The 19,665-nt window shown below is 38.5% G+C and overlaps 1 protein-coding gene across 3 annotated transcripts in view; it reads right to left on the minus strand.

Annotated features, from left to right (window-relative positions):
* Nucleotides 1-447: 447 nt before the first annotated feature.
* The window catches only part of LOC127444869 (glutamate receptor ionotropic, NMDA 2B-like), a 138,073-nt gene continuing 118,855 nt past the window's right edge, over nucleotides 448-19,665 (minus strand). The window contains exons 14-16 of one of the 3 annotated variants that reach the window (XM_051704461.1): nucleotides 13,519-13,757; nucleotides 6,489-6,903; nucleotides 448-4,844 (exon numbers count right to left, since the gene is read on the minus strand). In XM_051704461.1, the coding sequence (XP_051560421.1) occupies nucleotides 4,423-4,844; nucleotides 6,489-6,903; nucleotides 13,519-13,757 (1,076 nt within the window). In that variant the 3' untranslated portion in view covers nucleotides 448-4,422. Of the gene's footprint in view, nucleotides 6,904-13,518; nucleotides 13,758-19,665 lie in introns of all 3 variants that reach the window. The other 2 variants (XM_051704460.1, XM_051704459.1) reach the window with 2 other exon arrangements.

The raw sequence follows: 19,665 nt of genomic DNA on the forward strand, positions 1-19,665 counted from the left end.
GCTCTTAGAAAGTTAATGTAGCCCACTGTTTTTGAAGGCTCATTTGTTTGTGGTCTTTTCTTATTGTGAAAGGTATATGAGAAACTCTTATTATTTAAATTTTGAGTATTTATGTTTTGTATTAAAGAACTTTATTTTGATGAGAAATTATCATGTGCATTTTGTGCATATGTTTAAAAATAAAATAAGCAATTTTCTTCTATACTTTGTCATTTAAGTGTTATCATATTGAATCGAGATAATATTGAATCGTGGACCTCATATCGTATATTGAACCGAATCATGCGATAAAATATCGTCCCATCCCTAAAAACCAAAGTATCTATTTGGGGAAAACTGAGATTAATATTTGGTACAAGATGCGTTTAATGACACAGAAAAAAGGACTGGCATTGTGTCCTCTCAAAATATCTCTGCTGTATGAAAAAGACAGAAGGACTAAAAAGCTTGAGATCTCTCCCTTTTATTTTGTTTTTTACACTGTTTTGTACAAAGAGACAGAAGAATATATCTTAGCACTTATTTTCACACTATGTCTGTATTCTCAATAGCTTAAGTATTGTGAAATGTCTCATTCAATTATTATAGTTGTCTTAAAACATGTAATCTCTCTCTATACAAAAACAGAAAAAAAAAAGAAACATTTTTGTCATATTTACAGAATCTGTACAATTGTGATACTTAAGTAACATTTAAAATAAGTTCTTAAAACCAGAGAATACAAGAAAGACAGAATTAAAGACAACAAAGATGTCAATTTTGTCTTAAATTCTGGTTCTCTGATGCTATTAGAATGGCACTGTGCTTCTGGTGCAGTTGTCTAATAACTTTTCCCCTATGTGGCTATAAAAAAATTTCCAGACAAAAATGTATCTCAAATCTCAATATTTTAAATATTTGTCTCCATATATTAAAAGGCTATGGAAAGGGACATAATTATTTACAGCAGACATAATAATAGATAACCATTGCACTGTGCTCTGTTTCCTTCTCTCTACACACACACACACACACAATCACATGCACACACAAACACCTCTGCACACACACCCACTCACACACAGAGGTAATCAAGCATATGAATTCAGATACACGTACAATCAAATGTGACGTGCCGTTCTGGGGAGGGTACATGAGGACTAAAATGGCAAACAAATAAAATAGTGAAAATACTGCAGTCCTATCCTACCAGTCATTAAAAAAATTTTTTTACATGGGAATGAATGAAAATATAAATGAAATATATAAATAACACAGAACATTGGCTACTGTTACTCCCTCTTTCTCTTCCTTCCAAAATGATCTGCCCACCTCTCTTGTCTCTGCTGCAAATGTTGCTCACTCTATTTTCATCAAATGATAGCATGCTATTACAAAGCCAAAGTGTGAATCCAAACTAAATGTAATAGAAAACTGGAAAACTTTTCAGGAAGAGCAAAAACAATGTCTCTGACACTCGCATACAAAATCACACAATACTTTCTCTGCATAGTACTAGTACAAACTACAGGCTTCACTGTCCTGTACAAACACAAAAATCGACAGGAAATGCTATGGTCAAAGTCGCCACAGCTCTAACTCTTTAAAAAGAACTGTCACACAACATAAACTGTTATGAGATACTGTAAAATTTTTCTAAAGAAAACTAAAAATAGAAAGGTAGACTAAGCATTAAGAATCTTTTAAAAACACAGTACCATGCAAAGAAAGGTATTGTGAGACCAACTTAAACATTCATGTGTGACAAAAAAAAAAAAAAAAAAACTGTGACAAAAAGCCTTACATGGACAAAGGAATAGTTTTTCAAAAATATTCTTAAATAATAACAATATTTCTGACAATTTCTAGCACTATCACCCATAGTTTGGCTTGCTTGATATAATCAAGCAGTACTTAAATTTAAAGGATGAGTAAATATTCCATACATGTCCATATCAAACATCTTATCAGTCGATTAGAATCACAGCTACTGTATCACCCTGAACCAGTATGATGTGCAGTTTAGCAACATATTGCACCAACAAAGAGCAGGCATGATATCTAAACAGACATAATTGTATGAAATGCAAAAGATATGGCAATTAATAAGTAAAATATGTGCATGCTCTTCTTAAACACAAACTTTCATATAAAGACAACCGAGTCAAAAAAGAATGTGGCAAAAAGTTAAGAGAAAACTTCACAAATCGATAGCAATACATCAATTAGAAACCAAATATTATAAATATTGTGCTTAAAGTGGAGATCTGTTTGGCAAACAATTCATAAAAAAAAAAAAAAAAAAAAGTATAAACTAAATTTGCAATTAACACAACAAACTTCAAGTAAAGGATTTTATCTAAGCTTTGGGCCAAAGATTCAGAGAGCGATGATTTCTTCAGACTGCGCTGCCACACAAGTTCAGTGGTGGTTCTGAAAACATTTTAGAAATTTTTTAAAAAGAGAGCTAAATATTTGCAATGCACTTCACATGGCTCATGTTTGTCCAATTCAATGGGATCATTGTTTTTATTTTTTATTTAGGTAATTAGGCAATTTAGTTCAGTGATATGTTTGTTTTTGCCTGTGTCCATCCAGAATTCCTGAGAAATACCTCTACTACCTACAAGCAAATTAACATGAAAAGGATAGGAAAAAACAGCTTTTCTGAGTTATCCTTATCACTATCCTGACTTATATCAAGTTGTTAAAAAGTACTTGGACTAGAATAAACAAAATTATTTAGAAAATTTGCTTTATGCTGTACAGGTGCCGTAAGGGATCATTTTTGTCTGAACAACAATAGGGAGTATGCAGAAAATCAAATTAACATTAATGTTTGTCCATACCATTAATAATTTATGGATACTTTTTTTGTAGTAGAGTTGGACTATTAACCTTTTAACAGTTTACTTCAGTTCTAAAAATCTAAAACTTAAAATCAGCTAATAAATGTGCTAAAACAAAGAGCTTTCCTGTCTCTTCACAGTACAGTGTGGGGAAAAAAAATTATATTTACATAACAAAATGCAAGCATTTGCTGGGAAATAAAATGATTTAATTATAACTTGCAACACCCTACTGTGGACTGGCGTATCCTTTAGGAAAGTACAGACAAGCATATCCAATACTAACCGCATTCTTAGAGGAAACAAATCCATGACAATTTTTATTTTGCTGCTTGATCAAAGACCTCCTCATGCTCCAGAGATAGGGAACAGAGGAGAAAAATAATAAATCAACTGATTTTTGTTTTCATGTTACAGATAACACCCTACACATGTAAAGCCCCGCAGCTCAACTCATTGATTATACTGTGCACTGTACTATGTTGTGCAAAACCTTTCTTACAAATTCTATGCTCCGATTGTTAAACCTTGTTAAAATGATTTCATAAGTTTGCTTTAGAACCTTCTCCTCAGGATTAATACTATGAATGCATTCAGGCTAGTGTCTTCTAAATGCTGGATATTCAATATCAGTGCTTATGCCATTAAAAGGAATGTTCCAGAATAATATGAATCATCCAATGACAAATCTGTGTGCAGTGACCAGAAAGTTACCATGGCAATATGACCTGTAAATCTGGTATTCTGTAAGTCTTGGTAAGGCACATAATGTGCTGTGTATTAAACCAATATTGTTCTGACAAATGGAACACTATAAAATAAGGAGATAATAATACATTTCCTTCACAATATCTCAAGTACAGCTGAAGTACTTTGCAAATCATGCCTTTACACACATTTTACAGCACTCCATACTGGAAAAATAAACACGAACATAATCAATAATAAAAAACCTTTATGGAATCCAAGTTTGTCTACAACTCAACTGACAATCAAATAAGCTCAAATAACAAATCAAATAAGCCTCCCGCAAAGTGGTTTGTTAAGAACTAAAACTACAGTACAATTTGTAACAGCATAAAACATCCAGAAACCAAACCCAAATGGAACATCATAAACATTGTAATAATATGTAATAATATTATTATCAAGAACATTATCAATACATTTATTGTAAGTTTTACCCTGTTGTTTAAAAACAGTAACTGGTTTCCAATCCTCGATTGAACAAAGGATTGTACACGGTTGTCTCCATCTTTAAACTGGATTTGCCGCATTATTGATAGTTAGGAGCCAGAAAATAGTGGGATATAGAAAAAACAAGAGAATAAAAGAGAGGAATAAACTGTTTTCCCCCTAATCTCACCTTTTTTGACAGTGGGCAGGTCCCCTCTCTCTATTTACATACATATGCTTGACAGCGCATCACCTGCGTAACTTAATGAAAACATGAGTCAGTTACTCACACAGTTTCCTCTTCTTTCTTTGAGAATGAAGGTACTAATTATACACTGCCTTTTCAGTTTTCTCTCTTATCATTCCACATATATGTTGGCTTCTTTCTCGCATGTCGATCTGCTTCTGACTCATCTCTTCAGACATCAGACTCTATACTGGAAAGCTTCTCATAAACATGTCCATTGCTCGAGCCATTAAACGGTCTCTGTCCTTGCCCCATTCCTAACCCATCCCTTGCTGACAGCAGCTTGTTGTTGCTAGGTCCTCCACCGTGGTGGTTGCCAAGGGGCCCACCCAGACATAGCTCTTTGGGGAACCGAGGGGCCACATTGGACAACACCCCAGAAGTGGCAGAGGCAGGCAAATAGGAAGTCACCCCCATGGAGCCCCGGAAGTCAGCCCGACTGTTGTTGAGGAGCTGTTGCTGCTGCTGCTGTTGTGGCGTCTGTTGCTGCTGCGGCTGTGCCTGCTGCTTTTTGATGTAGTATGATTTGGCGCCATGTAATAGACACTGGTCATCGCCGAAGGTTGGGATGAATGGGTTCTGGTTCACCTTATCTGGGTAGAGAGATTTAGACAAGGAGTAAGTCCCGACCCCTCGGGTACCGCCCACACCTCCTCCCATCATGCCTCTATCCCTGTCCCTCATATCTCTCTCACCTACGGAGCGACGGTGCAACCCACCTTCACCCCCACGGAATAAGCTAAATGATGATCCACCACCCTTCCCTCTGTCCCCTCCACCAAAATATGTTGTCTCACGCTCCCCTCCCGCATACTGCTCAAACATCTGGGCATAGGGGCTCACGCCCTCCATGTAGCGGTCTTTGTCTTTTAGGCTCACGCTTCGGGGTGGAGGAATCATTGACGCTCCACCACCGCCTCCAAACCCACCCATCCTGCCTGCCCCTTCCTTCTGCAGCTCTACAAATGTGTCATAAGAATGCTGCCTGCGTAAAACCTTACCACCTGGGCCAAATTTCCGCCTCTGTACCTGGGTTTGGGCCCCTGTGCCCCCCCCTCCCTTTCCGGTCTCCAGGGGGTGCTTGCCGCCAATTTGATCCAAGAGGAGGTGGTTGTCCTCACTGATGTCATACAAGTTGCCTGTTTTTTTGCACGAATCACATCGCTTGCTGGTGGCTGAACTAGGGCGGCTTGAGATTTGTCCACCCCCTCCACCTCCTCCAGTGGATCCCCCAACTCCCCCAGTAGCTGGATAGCCCCCACCTCCGCCTCCCCCATGCATACAAACTCCACTTCCAACCCCTCCACCGTGGCAATTGCGACATTCCCAATCCCCTCCGGCCAACCCCCCCACCCCTCCGATTCCCTTTTCCCAGCATGCATGGCCCTGTTGCCCAGATGACCCTCCTCCCATTCCACCCTTACACTCTGTCTTCTTGGATTTACCTTTCAGGAAATCTTCCATGGGAACCAAACTAGTGCATGCTCCCCCACCACTACTAACTACACCACCACAACCACCCCCACCCATTCCTGGGGCATCACTTAAATCCAAATGATCCCATGGGGATGCTCCTTCCTTGGCTCGAAACTGGTCCACATAGAAGTCTCTCAAATTCTCTTTGTCTCTGAATAGATAAGAGGTGCAGTTACCACTTCTCTGGCTCTTGCGCTCCACAGGTGGGGTAGCTGAGTGGTGTGCTTGTGTTGCTGGATGATGGTGGTGATGATGATGATGGATAGTGTGGTGGGGGCGTCTCCTGAAGCCAAGCTCAATCTCATCCTGCTCACGGCGAGACTTGGCAGAAGCGGGTCTCTTTTTTAGGCTGTCCCTGTACTGTTTGCGCCGTTTTCCATGCCCTTCAAGGTTTCCGTAGGTCACGGTGTGAGTGGAAATATCTGACACATCAGATCGTATGTTTCCATCGTCCCCTCCCGATCCCACCCCACCTCCCCCACAGTACCTGTCATGTCCTGCAATAAACCCTGAACTGGATGCCCCACCCTTGAAGGAGAACTTCCCGTACAGATCAGGCAAACCAGACTTGAAGCTTGATTGGGTTGGATGACCTGCAATCAGATCAAACTTTTCCCTGTTCCGGTGTGTCAGCGACTGCCTTGGCTGGGTGGTGAAGATGGGCGCAACCCCTCCCCCTAAGCTGTCACAATCGTACCCACCCTCCAAAGAACTGGCACTCCCTAAGCTACGAGGTTGGTTAGGCAGGGGACCCGACATACCAAGAGCCAGTTCGGATCCCGTGCCCCCATGGTGGTGTAGGTAATGATCCTGGTACAGGTTGCTGTCCTTCAGATGCAAGTTCCCAAAAGTCCTCTCCACCTCACTTACATAGTCGCTGAACATATTGTCCTCTGCCAGGTATGGTGGTGGCTTACAGTCATTGTGGCCTGCTAGGCTGCGCCGGTGTTCACTGATGTCATAAACGGCTGACTCACGATGGCTATAGTCCAATGCGCTGTGAGGTGAACCATTGACCCCAGGCACAGAGGTCATGTTCTTGGCAGTACGCAACAGGCGAAGAATGTTGGAGTGGGTGTTGTTCATGTTCATGTTCATGTTCATAGTGGCTGATGGTGAGTTAAGTCCTGATTTGTTCTCTTCAATCTGAACACCATGGATGCAACTGTAGATACCCTGTTGGACAGATAAAATGAGGAACAGAAAAGAAAAACAAAGGAGAGAAGGGAGAAAAATGTTGAATTAGTATATTGTTTAATGAAAAGTTGCAACATCCAAAATAACTGGGATCAGTTTTCACTTTAGATTCAGCAATGGTATATTTTTATTAGGGCAGTAAATATTAACATGTTAACACATGTGATTAATTAAATAAGTTGAATGCTATTATCAGAATCTTCACCAGAGCACCAGCTGTGTCTGTGATCAATATACAAACAAAAAAAGGCAGCAATCCCATGGTAGAGCTTCCATTTATCAATCTGTTTATCAATCAAATCAAATCTATATGGTTTATTTTTTAACAAAAGTAAAATTAAAATAAAAAATTGCAGTCTCTGCACTTATCAACACATTTAAAGTTACATCTATAAAGTGTGGGAGAGTTGCTATTTTTATTTTTATTATTAAACGTGCATTTACTGTTTGCTTGGAATACGTTTTAGAAATGTAGCATCTATGTTTTTGTGTGAGTGAGTCAAGTAATGCTGCTGCATAAATCTACCTCTGTCAAGTGTCTTTATGTATGGGCACATACTGTATATTCCACTCTGAGTGACATCCACACAAATTGAAGTACTTACACATATTATTTTCTTTTCTTTTTAAAGAAACTGAAAGCTTAAAGAAAGAGAAAGGGCAGAGGCCAATGGAGCAGTGATTGATGATGACAGGGTGACAGGGCTGTAGCAAATGTGGTTTTGACTGCCCATCAATTTCTTCAATCAATGTGATTAAAATTCAGCTGATACCACTGTGTCTATTCAGACTCTCCTTCATCACTGCCATGACAAATTAATTATACAATATTCTAATAAACCTCTCCAGCTAGTAATGCAGATTTACTGCATTTTATTCCATTTATCTGAGTTGTTTAGTCTGTATTTTATCAAGCTAACTTCATAATGGCAAATTTGTTATTGTGAAGTTGGCTGGGAGTCAAAATACTTAATTATCCTTGTTAAATTGTTGGGTATTTCCATTTATATCCCGAACAACAAATGGGGGGAGGGAGGTGATGCACTATAATGGAATGTCTGTTAAAATTAGTCTTGAAAAATATAAGCCATAAAATTCTTTATTTTTACATGAAATCACAGAACAAATCGTTCCAACAATCAACACAGAACAAAACATTCCAAAGGCCAAGGTTACTCTTCTACAGGCGGTCCATCCCTCCAGTGAGGCAACATGTCAGAAATGTTTCCTGTCTTGCTATTAGTCACACTTAGCATGTCTATCTGCTCTTGTGGGGGATTTTTCTTCTTCCTTTTATTATAGTCCCCTTATCTCCTATACCTTCTGTCTTTCTTTAACACAGGTCATCCTTCCCATTGTGACTCTTATATTCATTCATCTCCTGACCCTTCTATCCGATCGGGTTGGAACATGTTCCTCATTCAGTGTTATCTCATTTCTCTTTCTTTCTTTTTCATTCACTTGAGAGGTGCCTTTCTCTACCTTTTTGTCCGTTGCCTTTTTTCTCTTCTATTCATTGTGGATTCTCCTTAACTCCATTACAGCAACACTGCTTAAGCTAGTGTTCAAACCACGTCTAGATCTCAAAGGTAAATATATCTACTGTATTAAGAAAATCAGTTTGTGTCATCAGTCTTTCAAAGAATTCCATGTACAAAAGTCTTGTAATTTTAGCTGAGGAAACATTTCATAAAAATCGCCCTGTTGGCAAACAGACTAATGAAACATAAATTTTTTCTTATTAGCCTCATATTTGCCTCAAATAATTGTGAACACAAGTAAACAGGTCTATGTTTGAGTTACTTGCCAACCTGGTGAGGTTAACTGATATACTGTATATCATCTCAGTGTTCATTCCTGCAATTATGTGGGTCATGACACCACTCCAAATATTGTTCCTTCAGGCAAGATTTGATGTTCAAATATTTTAAATGGGAGGCTGGTGGAACCTTTGGTCTGTAGGCTAAAGATCTGGGCCCTTATTCACAATCTTGCCACTAGGAGTTCTCCAAAGAGTTCCTAGCTAAGAGTTTTTGCATAAAAGCTATTCACAAAACTGCTATGAGCAAGTTTTGCTAAGGAAATCTAATGTAAGAGTAAGGCGGAATTGACCTCGTTGCTATGGATGATGTCACATTTTTTTAGTGTGCTCTTTTAAATCGCCCAAAGTGATTGGTAGACAGGGAAGCGCTATTTGTCAGCAAAATATACAGTATAAAAAAATATAAGATGATAGATAGATAAATAGATAGATAGATAGATAGATGATTGATTTATTGATGAATATTTCTTCATCCTGTGTTGGTGCAGTGAAACAAGCGTGCATCCCGTCTAAAGTATCAACTACACTGTGTAGCCCACGATGGCCGTGAATGCCGCCTTTTTTATCTGAAGTGAGTGCAAATCCGCAAGAAAACATACACTATGAATTTTCGGACGATGTGTGGTCGGGAGAGGGCATATGATAGATGATTCTGCTGACAGATGACAGACTTTGCCTGTGGCCAGAGAGTGCAAAGTAGGAATGTGCCCGAAACCAAATACCCTATTCGGAAAAGCACGAATAATGACTTAAAAACAAATAACGGATTCATCAGAATAATATACAAAAATATTCGTTTGACTGATTATGCAAGAAGCTCAAGTATAAAGTGACATTTTAAATAAATATATCCAAAATTACAACAAATTTATGAATCTGTGCAGCCAATATTTGTAAAGTGTAATGAATGGATATGTGCACGGTGTGATTTCAGATCGGATGGGCACGGTCTCGACTCAGGAGCTTGTCAAGTGTAACATTAACTAAGATACGACATCATATACACTTTCCACTTCTTGAAATGTCTATATTAATGTATCACACAATTCACATGTGATTCTTATGTATTCATTTATAGCCTAAACATGAGCACAATGTTAAATTCTTGACCTGAAGTGATGATTTCATGTCGGATCTTGTCTCTCCATCTCTTAAAGTTGAGTACATTTATATCCACATCAGTGATTGGGGTAATTATCTGGTTAAGAATTATTCATCTATTCAGAATATTCCTGCTTATATAAAATGAAGAACCTGAAACATGCTCTGTCTTTTTTTCTTCGTCTTCTTCTTTAAACTGTCCTAAATTTGAAAATGTTAAGTGTTCTTGAGCTCTGGAAAGGCGCTATATGAATTTAACATTATTATTATTATTATTATTATTATTATTATTATTATTATTTAACTAAATAATGATGTCCTATCGTAAAAAGTCCTGATATGCTTATGGGACTTTCTCCTGTTTGTAGGCTATATTGATTTTATTTTAATTGATTTTAATGTCTGAATTTGTATTTTTCACTGCAAAATGTGTGCTTGACATTTCATATTTTGCTTGACACTTCCTGCCACCAGAATAATTTTGTTAAATATGCACAGACAAACGAAAATTCTGTTTCATGCAGATATTAATATCAGAAATACCAGGAGAAACCACAACATATTCCACAGTTTATGTGGCCTACAAATTCAGCTTCATCTGGTAAGAAAAAAACAAGAATTAAAGAATAATTTAATTAAAGAATAATTGTATAATAATAATAATAATAATAATAAATATAGCTGCAAGCAGCAATGCGGATTCCTCCTCAAAATGGCAAATCATTTAAAAATTGATCAGTAGAGGTTTGGGGTTAAACCCTCCCGATGGAGGAATCCTAAAAATCATGTCTTTCTGTCTGAATCCTAAACTAAAAATTATGGCTATGGCTGGATCTGAACCTCTGACCCTTCATTTACCAGCACAACATCTTAGCCAAGTTAGCTATTCATATTGCTGAATATTTCTGCTTTCAGTTTCTGTATAAAAAAGAACCAGTGGCTAGCATTGTCAGATTTGGCCCAACAGCTGTAATTCAGTCATATTTTGACAAATCAAGGTGAAATTTTGCACGGTACTTCAGAGTGATGTCATCTTGAAGCATGTTAGGTTTGAAAAACCATCAGTCAAAATGACATTTGATTTATTGACACATATATATAGAGGCAATGTGGACATTTACATAAATACGCCCCTTTCAGCCATTTTGTATTTGCATTTTTGCTAGGTTACAAATTGAAAGACATCAATTCTACACATGGGTACCAAATTTCAAGTCAATTGGATCTATGGTTCAAGAGAAGAAGATTTTTGTAGGTTTTCCCAAATTTTCACTGCACAGGAAAATTCATCATGGTGGACCTTATGGGTCCTTGAGGCTTTTTTGTTCCCCATGAGAAATGAGGCATGTACACCAAGTTTCAGAAGAATTGGACAAATGGGGTGGAAATGCCATCACTTTGAAAATGGGAATTTTGGGTGTGGCCTATAGCGCCCCCTTAGGGTGAATGTGGGCCATTCTTGGTGTGGGGGTTCCAGGTGGCCTGTAGTAACAATGTGCCAAATTAGAAAATTTTTGACTGGTGACTTTTTGAGATATTGGGGCACAAGTAGAATAATAATAATAATAATAATAATAATGATAATAAAACCACCAATTACAATAGGTTTCCTCCTACCGGAGGAATCCTAATAATAATAACAATAATAGTAATAGTAATTATAATAATTATTATTATTAGGCTATTATTATGAAAAGGCATATACAAGGCATATTTTATTAATAGAAACTATAAATGTAAGAGTAGCTAACACTTAAAAATTAGTTATGACGCACTTCTGGCTTAAGCCCCGCCTACATCCGTTTCTATCCGAATACAGAGACAGATAATTGCTTTGCTGCACACCCCTAGTGCAGAGTTGTCCAAATTTATCTCCGGTGTAATTGGGTTGTTTCGGTTCGTGGGAAAGTTAACTGCATCTCTATCTAACTTTACAATAATGAAAACACTGCGATTCAGGCGATACTTATTTTAAAGGTTGATGTCATAATAATATTCTAAAACATTGTTTTTAATGTGGATTGACAACAGTAGGCATGCTTTGGATCATTTGTGAGTTACTCTTAGGGGTTTAGAAGTCATCAGGAAGACTTCTAAGCTGTCGTGGGTTTAGGAGCTACTTTTAGCGTTAAAATGCTTCATGAAATACTATTAGATGAAAATTTTACGAGTCCTAAAATTAGGAGTGACACGCCCCAAATTTTTAAGAGTTGTTCCTAAATTTCCACGTTAGGAGCTACTTTTAGCCTTAAGATTTTTTGTGAATACGAGCCCTGGGTTCTATTATGATAAACCAGATCCATAAAAGATTAGTACTGCATTCAGGTCTTGTTGGAATTATCGTAATTACAAGATGAAACTTGAAGATTCTACTCTGAGCTGTGCATGTCCACAGATTTATTTGTTCCTATGGCAACAGTCATAACACTAAAATGGATCTATGTTTGGCTTTGTTGATGCCGACAGCAAAATACTTTATGTGCAAATGTTTTGTTGACTTCAAAATACTACATTAGTACCTCTATATGCTCTTGCAAAATATTTAGAACAAAGAAAGTGTAAGAGGTAACACTTGCCATAATAAAATGGCTATCAAACATACAGTATGAAATATCAAGGTTTAAAAGACATAGGTACTGAGGTTGCTACCTAACTACCTTAAACTATTGAAGCCATTGCCATGTTGGTTATTTTTACATAATGTCACAAAGGTGAATTGAGAGAAGTCAGAGCTTTCATAAATTTAGTGTTTCCAATTTGCAATTATGACTTTGACGAAAACATGAACGGTTATTACTACTCTGAAACTCGTAACATTAATTCTGACTTGACTTGAGTGCAGCATAAGAACTCCAAAGGTGAAAGAGCTACTTGAACTCAATAGGGCTTTTCACACTGTGCCTAACCCCGGGTTATCGTCATTCTAAACCCCAGGTAAAGCAACGTTTCACACTTGTAATTTTTGAAAATTGGGTTAGCCCCGCTTTTTACCCAGGGTTATGAAACCCCGCTCTGGAGCAGGGTTAGCACTGCATTTGCAGGGTTAACCCCGCATTACAGTGCCAAAGGTATACAGTGTGAAACAATGCAGTGTTTGAATGTTTCAGAAAGCAACAGACAACCAATCAAATATAGCCTCAGTACTAAATATTCATGCACTTTGTACCATCACTGAAACTTTCACGCACTATTTACATTCTCCGTCTGAGGGAAACTGGTAAAGTGTCAAACAGTGGTGGCAAATGTGATAACTGCCATGATGAAGAGACAGTACTCAGTGTTTTTATGGCATATTGAAGATGAAAGACAAACAGAGACTATTTGCTTGGCGACATTTCACAGAAGAGCTGAGCAGCTCCATTGACAGGCTGCGTGTCCATCGCAAGCTGCATTCGTCCAATCATTGTTATCGACACCGCAAATATGCAAATAAGAACGTTAATCCGGGGTCCACGAATGTACAGTGTGAAACATCGGACCATGAATATCCAGGATTAACTATTAATCCATGGTAAAGTATGAACATTTGAAACATGAAACTGGAAAACCCAGGATTCGGTTTACCCAGGGTTTAGAATAACCCGGGGTTAACGATTTCAAGTGTGAAAAGCCCTAATAAGTTGTTGACTAAACAATCAGAGCATAAGTTCAAAAGTAAATCTTCCACTCACCCTGCTGATGGAGAAGGTGATGCCAGGCTTGCCCGAGCACACACCCATGAAGCAGAATCGCAGTTGCCAGTAGAACAGGTGCTCTGTGATGAATGTGATAAGGGACAGGGCCATTGCAGCTCCCAGCATGTAGAACACACCAGCCATGTTGTCTACATCCAGCTGACTGCTCATAACCTCATTTTTCTCATTGTGGCAGATGCCAGTTAGCCATAGGGCCTCCAGTTCCTCCATCTCACCTACAGAATTACGCAAAGGGAGAAGGAAGGATAGAGGGGAAGAGGAAAAATATTGTTTGGTGTAAATGCATCAAAAAAATGAATAATGTGGATTGGAGCACTGGCAGAATATAAAGACAGTAGATTGAATGCAACGTTTGAAGCCATTGTAAAATGACTATAAACGCACACCTGTGACCACACATTCTATGTTAATGCACCAAGTCGCAAAATTACTTGGCAACCACAAAATGCCTACAGTTAGGAGAATGACCTATATTACTTCTCAGAAGAATTGTTTTTTTTCCTATAATTATTAATTAAAAAAATTAATATTTTATTGAACTTTGAAGTCTTTTGTCATATTGCTGTTGCCCCCATTTCGGGTTATGTCTAAGAACAGTGTTGGGGAAACTCCTTTGAAACTGTAGCTTCTCAAGCTTCAAGCTACTCATTACTTAAAGTAGTCAAACTATAGTCAAGCTACTCTTTAAAAAAAAAAGTATTAAGCTACACAACAAGCTACTAAAAACAGTTACTTAACCTTGTGTGACCCCGCATAGTCATGCATGGACGTTGTGTTTTGGCTTCGCTAAACATTCGGATTTCGTCATGTGACAAAACATCATGGCGCCGATCACAGTGGAGTTTGTCTTTTGGAGAAAAGCCAACAAAACTACATCTGATAAGAACCCTAATTAAGTTTTAACATTGAAACCTGTTTGTGTCAAAAGATTAGAGTCTCTAGTTTCATCCGATATGCCATTTTTAAAATGTAAGCAATTTATCGCAAAACGCCACACTGCTAAACACAATGTACACTAATGTGTACTTAGCGCTTTTTTCCTTAGAAATCCTATATCCTATATTTACTGTGCATTAAACTGAGAATCAGTGGGATCATCCAAAAGCTGCAAATGTTGCTTTCAGAGGCTTAAGATGAAAATAAGGTGAATTTCAAACTGTTCTGAGACCAGTGCAGACAGCACACTTGAGATTAAGTCATTCACTAAATAGGGAAAAAGTTCAGTTTCAGGCTGCAGATGATGTATGGACCACTCAACATGGTTGGCAGACCTGGGACAATGGTAATCAGTACATCGATTCAGAATTTATAATGTATAATTTTATTTACATTTTTTTGGCAGTGATTGGATGATGCAGGACATTACTTTGAATCTGAATTATTTATGCTAATTTATTATTGGTAAAATTATTCAGCACTGGCTATAACTTGTTTGTTTGACAGTGCAAAGAGAGAACATTGAGATTTTGTTGAGAAAGTAGAAAAAACATTGTAACATTAATGTCAAATCAAGTCAAAATATTTTTATTTGTATAGCTTGTGTGTAGTTGTATGTGGACATTTACTACAGTACCGTAGTTTAACTATGGTATTTGTAGTATAAACATAGCTACCACAAAAGTAACCATGGTTACTACAGTAACGGTTACTATATGGATACTACAGTATTACTGTAGTAAAACCATGGTTAATTGGATCAAAACCATGGTTTCCACCAAAAAACCCCCACAAAAAAATCATGCTTACTACAATATGACTATTGTCACGAACACCAGTGAAGATTCCTCAGTCGACCACCGGAGGTCTCACTCACCTGAATATTAACATTGACACTACATTTCCCAAGTGCCCACATGCCTGGACTGATTACCCTACACCTGCCTCATATCACTCAGACTATTTAAGCCCGATGTGTGCGTTCATTCATTGCGAAGTCTTGTTTGCCCCGGCTACATTTCTGAGCGTTATTACTTACTCTGTTGATCTACCCGTGTTTAACTCTGCTTTGGATTTACCTTGTACGATTCTCTGCTGCCTGCCTATTACTGTGTTTGCCTGGACTATCTCTATTGCTGTTTTGCTGCCTGCCCCGATCCTTTACCTGTTTGACTACATTACTGCCCTGTCTCTGATATTGTTGGTTGCCCTGGTTGTTTTACCCACGCCTGTTTATACTCTGAACTTGTTGTGTTAATAAACCGCACATGGATCCCATTCAGCCTGACCATGGTTTGATTTCGTATGGGATAAGCCAGTGGCGAATTCTCAGGGCCAGCAAAGCCTTCTCTGCTGGCCTAACATGCCAAATAAACAAATATTTTCATCCTTTCATTCTCAATCACCTTTTTGCCTATGTATTTTTAATCACTTTCCATTCTTAATTAATCTACAAACAAATAGAGAAAAACAAAAAGTTTATCCAGTCAGAATTTATTCCTTGATGCTTACAAGCAAAGTGTGACAACTGTTTCACAAATCGCATGCCCGAAGCCAAGCTTGTTAGCAGAAGCAGTGCGTGAGTTTGAGCTACACCCCCTCAGGCCTTCAGAATTTCTTCAGAATCCCTCAACAGTGCAAATGAATGAGCAACTAAAGTCAGATTGTCAGATTCATCAGCCAATCAGATTGATTTATTTGTTCTTGGTGGGTGTGATCTTTAGGATATGTCCCGGTCGAGGCCTTCTAGCTGGCCTTGAGTGACGCAATCACGCTTTAAGTGATATACGTAATTCAAGAGTGAAAAGCGTAAGATCAAGCTGTCTGATGAGTCGGCTGTCATCACTGCTGGTATTGCCGTTGAGAAAGAGATCCTTATGGATTTAAAAACACGAGATGTTCTGCATGACCGTGTGATTGCTTAATTTATTAAACAAGAAAAGAGGACTGATTTTCACTTCAAGCAAATTGGTAAGTGCTTTTTGCATTGTTATAGCAACATCAGGATTGCTGCATTCCATTCAACTCGGAAAGTCGGATTTTACAACTTTCTACTAGGAAAAGTGCAAAGGAAAGCATCTTTAAGTCACAATTACAACTTGTAGGCTTGTGCAGAAATTCTCAACTCCGATTTCGCCGAGATGCAGGGGCATGATGTCACACAAACATGTCGACACTCAGATATACAAAGTAAGTGATAAACATTCACTTTATTAAGTATTATCGATAAATGAGTTTGTTTCAACATTACATGATAATAAAGCTTGTTTAACAAACGCCTGCCGAAACAGGTGTATAAATATTATAATCTCTTTTGATAATCCTACACCTGTAGCACAAATGCTAGCGCTGCAGCATTTTTTATCAGTTGGGTTGCTAGGAGACATCTCTAAAGAGAGTCAAACCTCTGCTAAGCTAACAGGAGCGTTGCAGTTTTGTTTCCTTAAACGTCATCTTCCGAATATCGGGGAATGGAATGCATTTATTGTCGGAGATATCAAGTAGGAATATCCCACATCCAACTTAAATGGAACGCAGCATAACTGTGTACCCAGACGAAACGAAATTTATTGCAAGCAACATTTAAATCGCAAATATTATTAGATAGATTTTTCCAGGTATTATAGACCTCCTTGGTAGATTCATATGAAAAATTATGATTTTTGAATGTCTGTTCGGGAGACGTTTATTTCACAAAACAGTCATGCTGAAGTTAAAATTAGGCTTGCTTGAGCATTAAGTGTCATTTCAAGTTCTGGCTTTCGTGTGTGGACATGTTTTAAAAATGTCAGTTGGTATTACTAGTTAGCTGCGACATAATGTATAATGCCCAAAGGCATAGGGTGTCTTATTCAATGTGAAACTGTATTTTCTTAATGGCATGATTCACACTGAAGACTTTAAAGACTAGACTTTAAATGCACGGCCCGCCACTGGGTTAAGCAGATAGGGTCAAAACATTAAATTGAACATTAAACATAAATTAAAACTTAATGTACACTAATAAACTAGAAAACAACTTATTTGTAACTAAATCTAAATATAGATCAACAGCAGGAAACACCAAATATTTCACTTACAAACAAAAAGAAGGCAAAGTTGTTTAAGGCTGTGTGGAGCTCAAGTGAATAATTTATGTGAACTGCATGTCCGTCCGAAAACGGACGACTCACTAAAACTGAATTGGAGTTCCCAACGCTAAATATACAGTAAGGAAATCTTTTATTTTAACTGGTCAGTTCAAATGAACTGTCGAAAGAACCGATTCACTTAAATGTTTTGGTTTTCCCAGTGCGACATATGAGAGAGAAGACGGTTTTGGTGAGCTGGTTTGATTACTCCCGTGTCTTCATTGCTGTGTTCGCAATACAATGTGACAAATGCAGCGTTTCGTGACACTACCTCACTACTCATTGGAAAATATGGCTTGTTCCTGGAACTACTGAAAAAAAAAAGTAGCTTCACTCTTTTTAGTTTACTACTCCCCAACACTGCTTAAGAACACCCCTTACCTGCGGTAAAATTGCTTTATTTGAGCATGTTTGTATGTGGGTTGATAAGAGAAAAGTCAATGATTGTGTGTATTTATTGCAATTACTAAGTTGTGCTTTTCCAGCTATGTGTTTTGTGTCTGTGGGCTCTGGGTGCTCTTGAGCCTCTCTGTTAGCAGACGTGTCTGTTCATGTTTGTCTATTTGTGACTATCTCCATCTCAATGCATTTCAGCACTGCATTTATACTGAGCCCCTACAAAACTGTGCAGAGTAAACAAATTACGGCCCCTGCGACGTGTAACATTTGTCATGATGGATTAGTCCAAACTCATACCCACTGGAGCTCTCTCTCATTAATGATTGCTTATGGGTGTCACTTGAGATTTGGTTCCCAGCACTAATAAGTGCCCTCAGGGGCCTGACAGTCCTCATAGGAGGGACACGATCAAACTACAAAACCCCACTCACTGTCCTCCAGGTCTGTCTTTCGAGACAAATGCACACACACACACACACACACACACATAATTTATTATCTTGCACAATACATACAAAGCAATACACACATTTGTATTTAATACTGTATATAAACAAAAAGACTCTCTCACACACACAACACCCATCCATCCAATGGCTCCACTTCTATTACACAGGCCAACAAGTGAACAAGTAACATTACCCTTCAAATCCTTCAAAAACCCAACACCTATATGTGTGTGAATGTGTGTGCTTGCTTGCTGTGCCTGTGCGTGCATGTATACCTACATGTACAGGACACACAGTTGATGCTTTTCCAATGTACTTTTGAGATAACAAAGCACCCCCTTGACACTTACAAATAGGGCTCTATTCCTGGTCTGTATCCTATGCAGGCTTACATAACACGTGATAAACCTAGCCATACCTTCAGATGACATACTGCTGTCATAGTGCTTGGAGAGCCAAGGTGCACTGTCCACTTGTCGATATGCATGTAGAAATACTGTGTCACTAATCTGATTTTACACATGGCACTCACATGACATAGCCATATATGCATGAGGAAGCACTCATCAGTGGATATACTGTATATTGCATGAATAAATGTAGATGTCAGTCTGAAAGAATTTTGTATGTCTGTGCCTATACATCTACAGTATAAACCACCCTTGCGAAATACAGTACATAATCCAGAATTTTGGAGAAAGCTGGACTCAAGACGGTGCCGAGTATTGCTGCTGCGTTGTGAGCTCCGACACAACATTGTAGTGTTTTGTTTGTTTTGTTTACAATTCTTATGTTTTTTGTCTTGGATGTTGTCTGCCTTATTGTCTACGACAAACACTTTTGGACATTGGTTTTGCAATTACACACCGTAAACCGGACTTCAAATTCCTCAATGCCGACCCGCTGTTTACAAACACACCAGCGGAGGCCTTTGTCTGGGCAGCCCGGCCACAAAAACACAGAAGGAAAAGGAGAAACAGAGCCGGCATTCTCATCAGAGTAAGACGTCGTGCAAATTGACCCCCGCTACCCAGTATTCTACTGGCAAATGTTCAGTCTCTGGACAACAAGCTCTGCGAGCTGAGAGCGCGGATCTCTTTCCAACGAGAGACGAGGGACTGCTGCATTATCTGCCTTACGGAAACTTAGGTGTCTGCTAAGATTCCAGATTCAGCCATTGAACCCGCGGGGTTCTCCGTGCACCGGAG

Source organism: Myxocyprinus asiaticus, chromosome 8, assembly GCF_019703515.2.
Source record: "Myxocyprinus asiaticus isolate MX2 ecotype Aquarium Trade chromosome 8, UBuf_Myxa_2, whole genome shotgun sequence".
NCBI lineage: Eukaryota > Metazoa > Chordata > Actinopteri > Cypriniformes > Catostomidae > Myxocyprinus > Myxocyprinus asiaticus.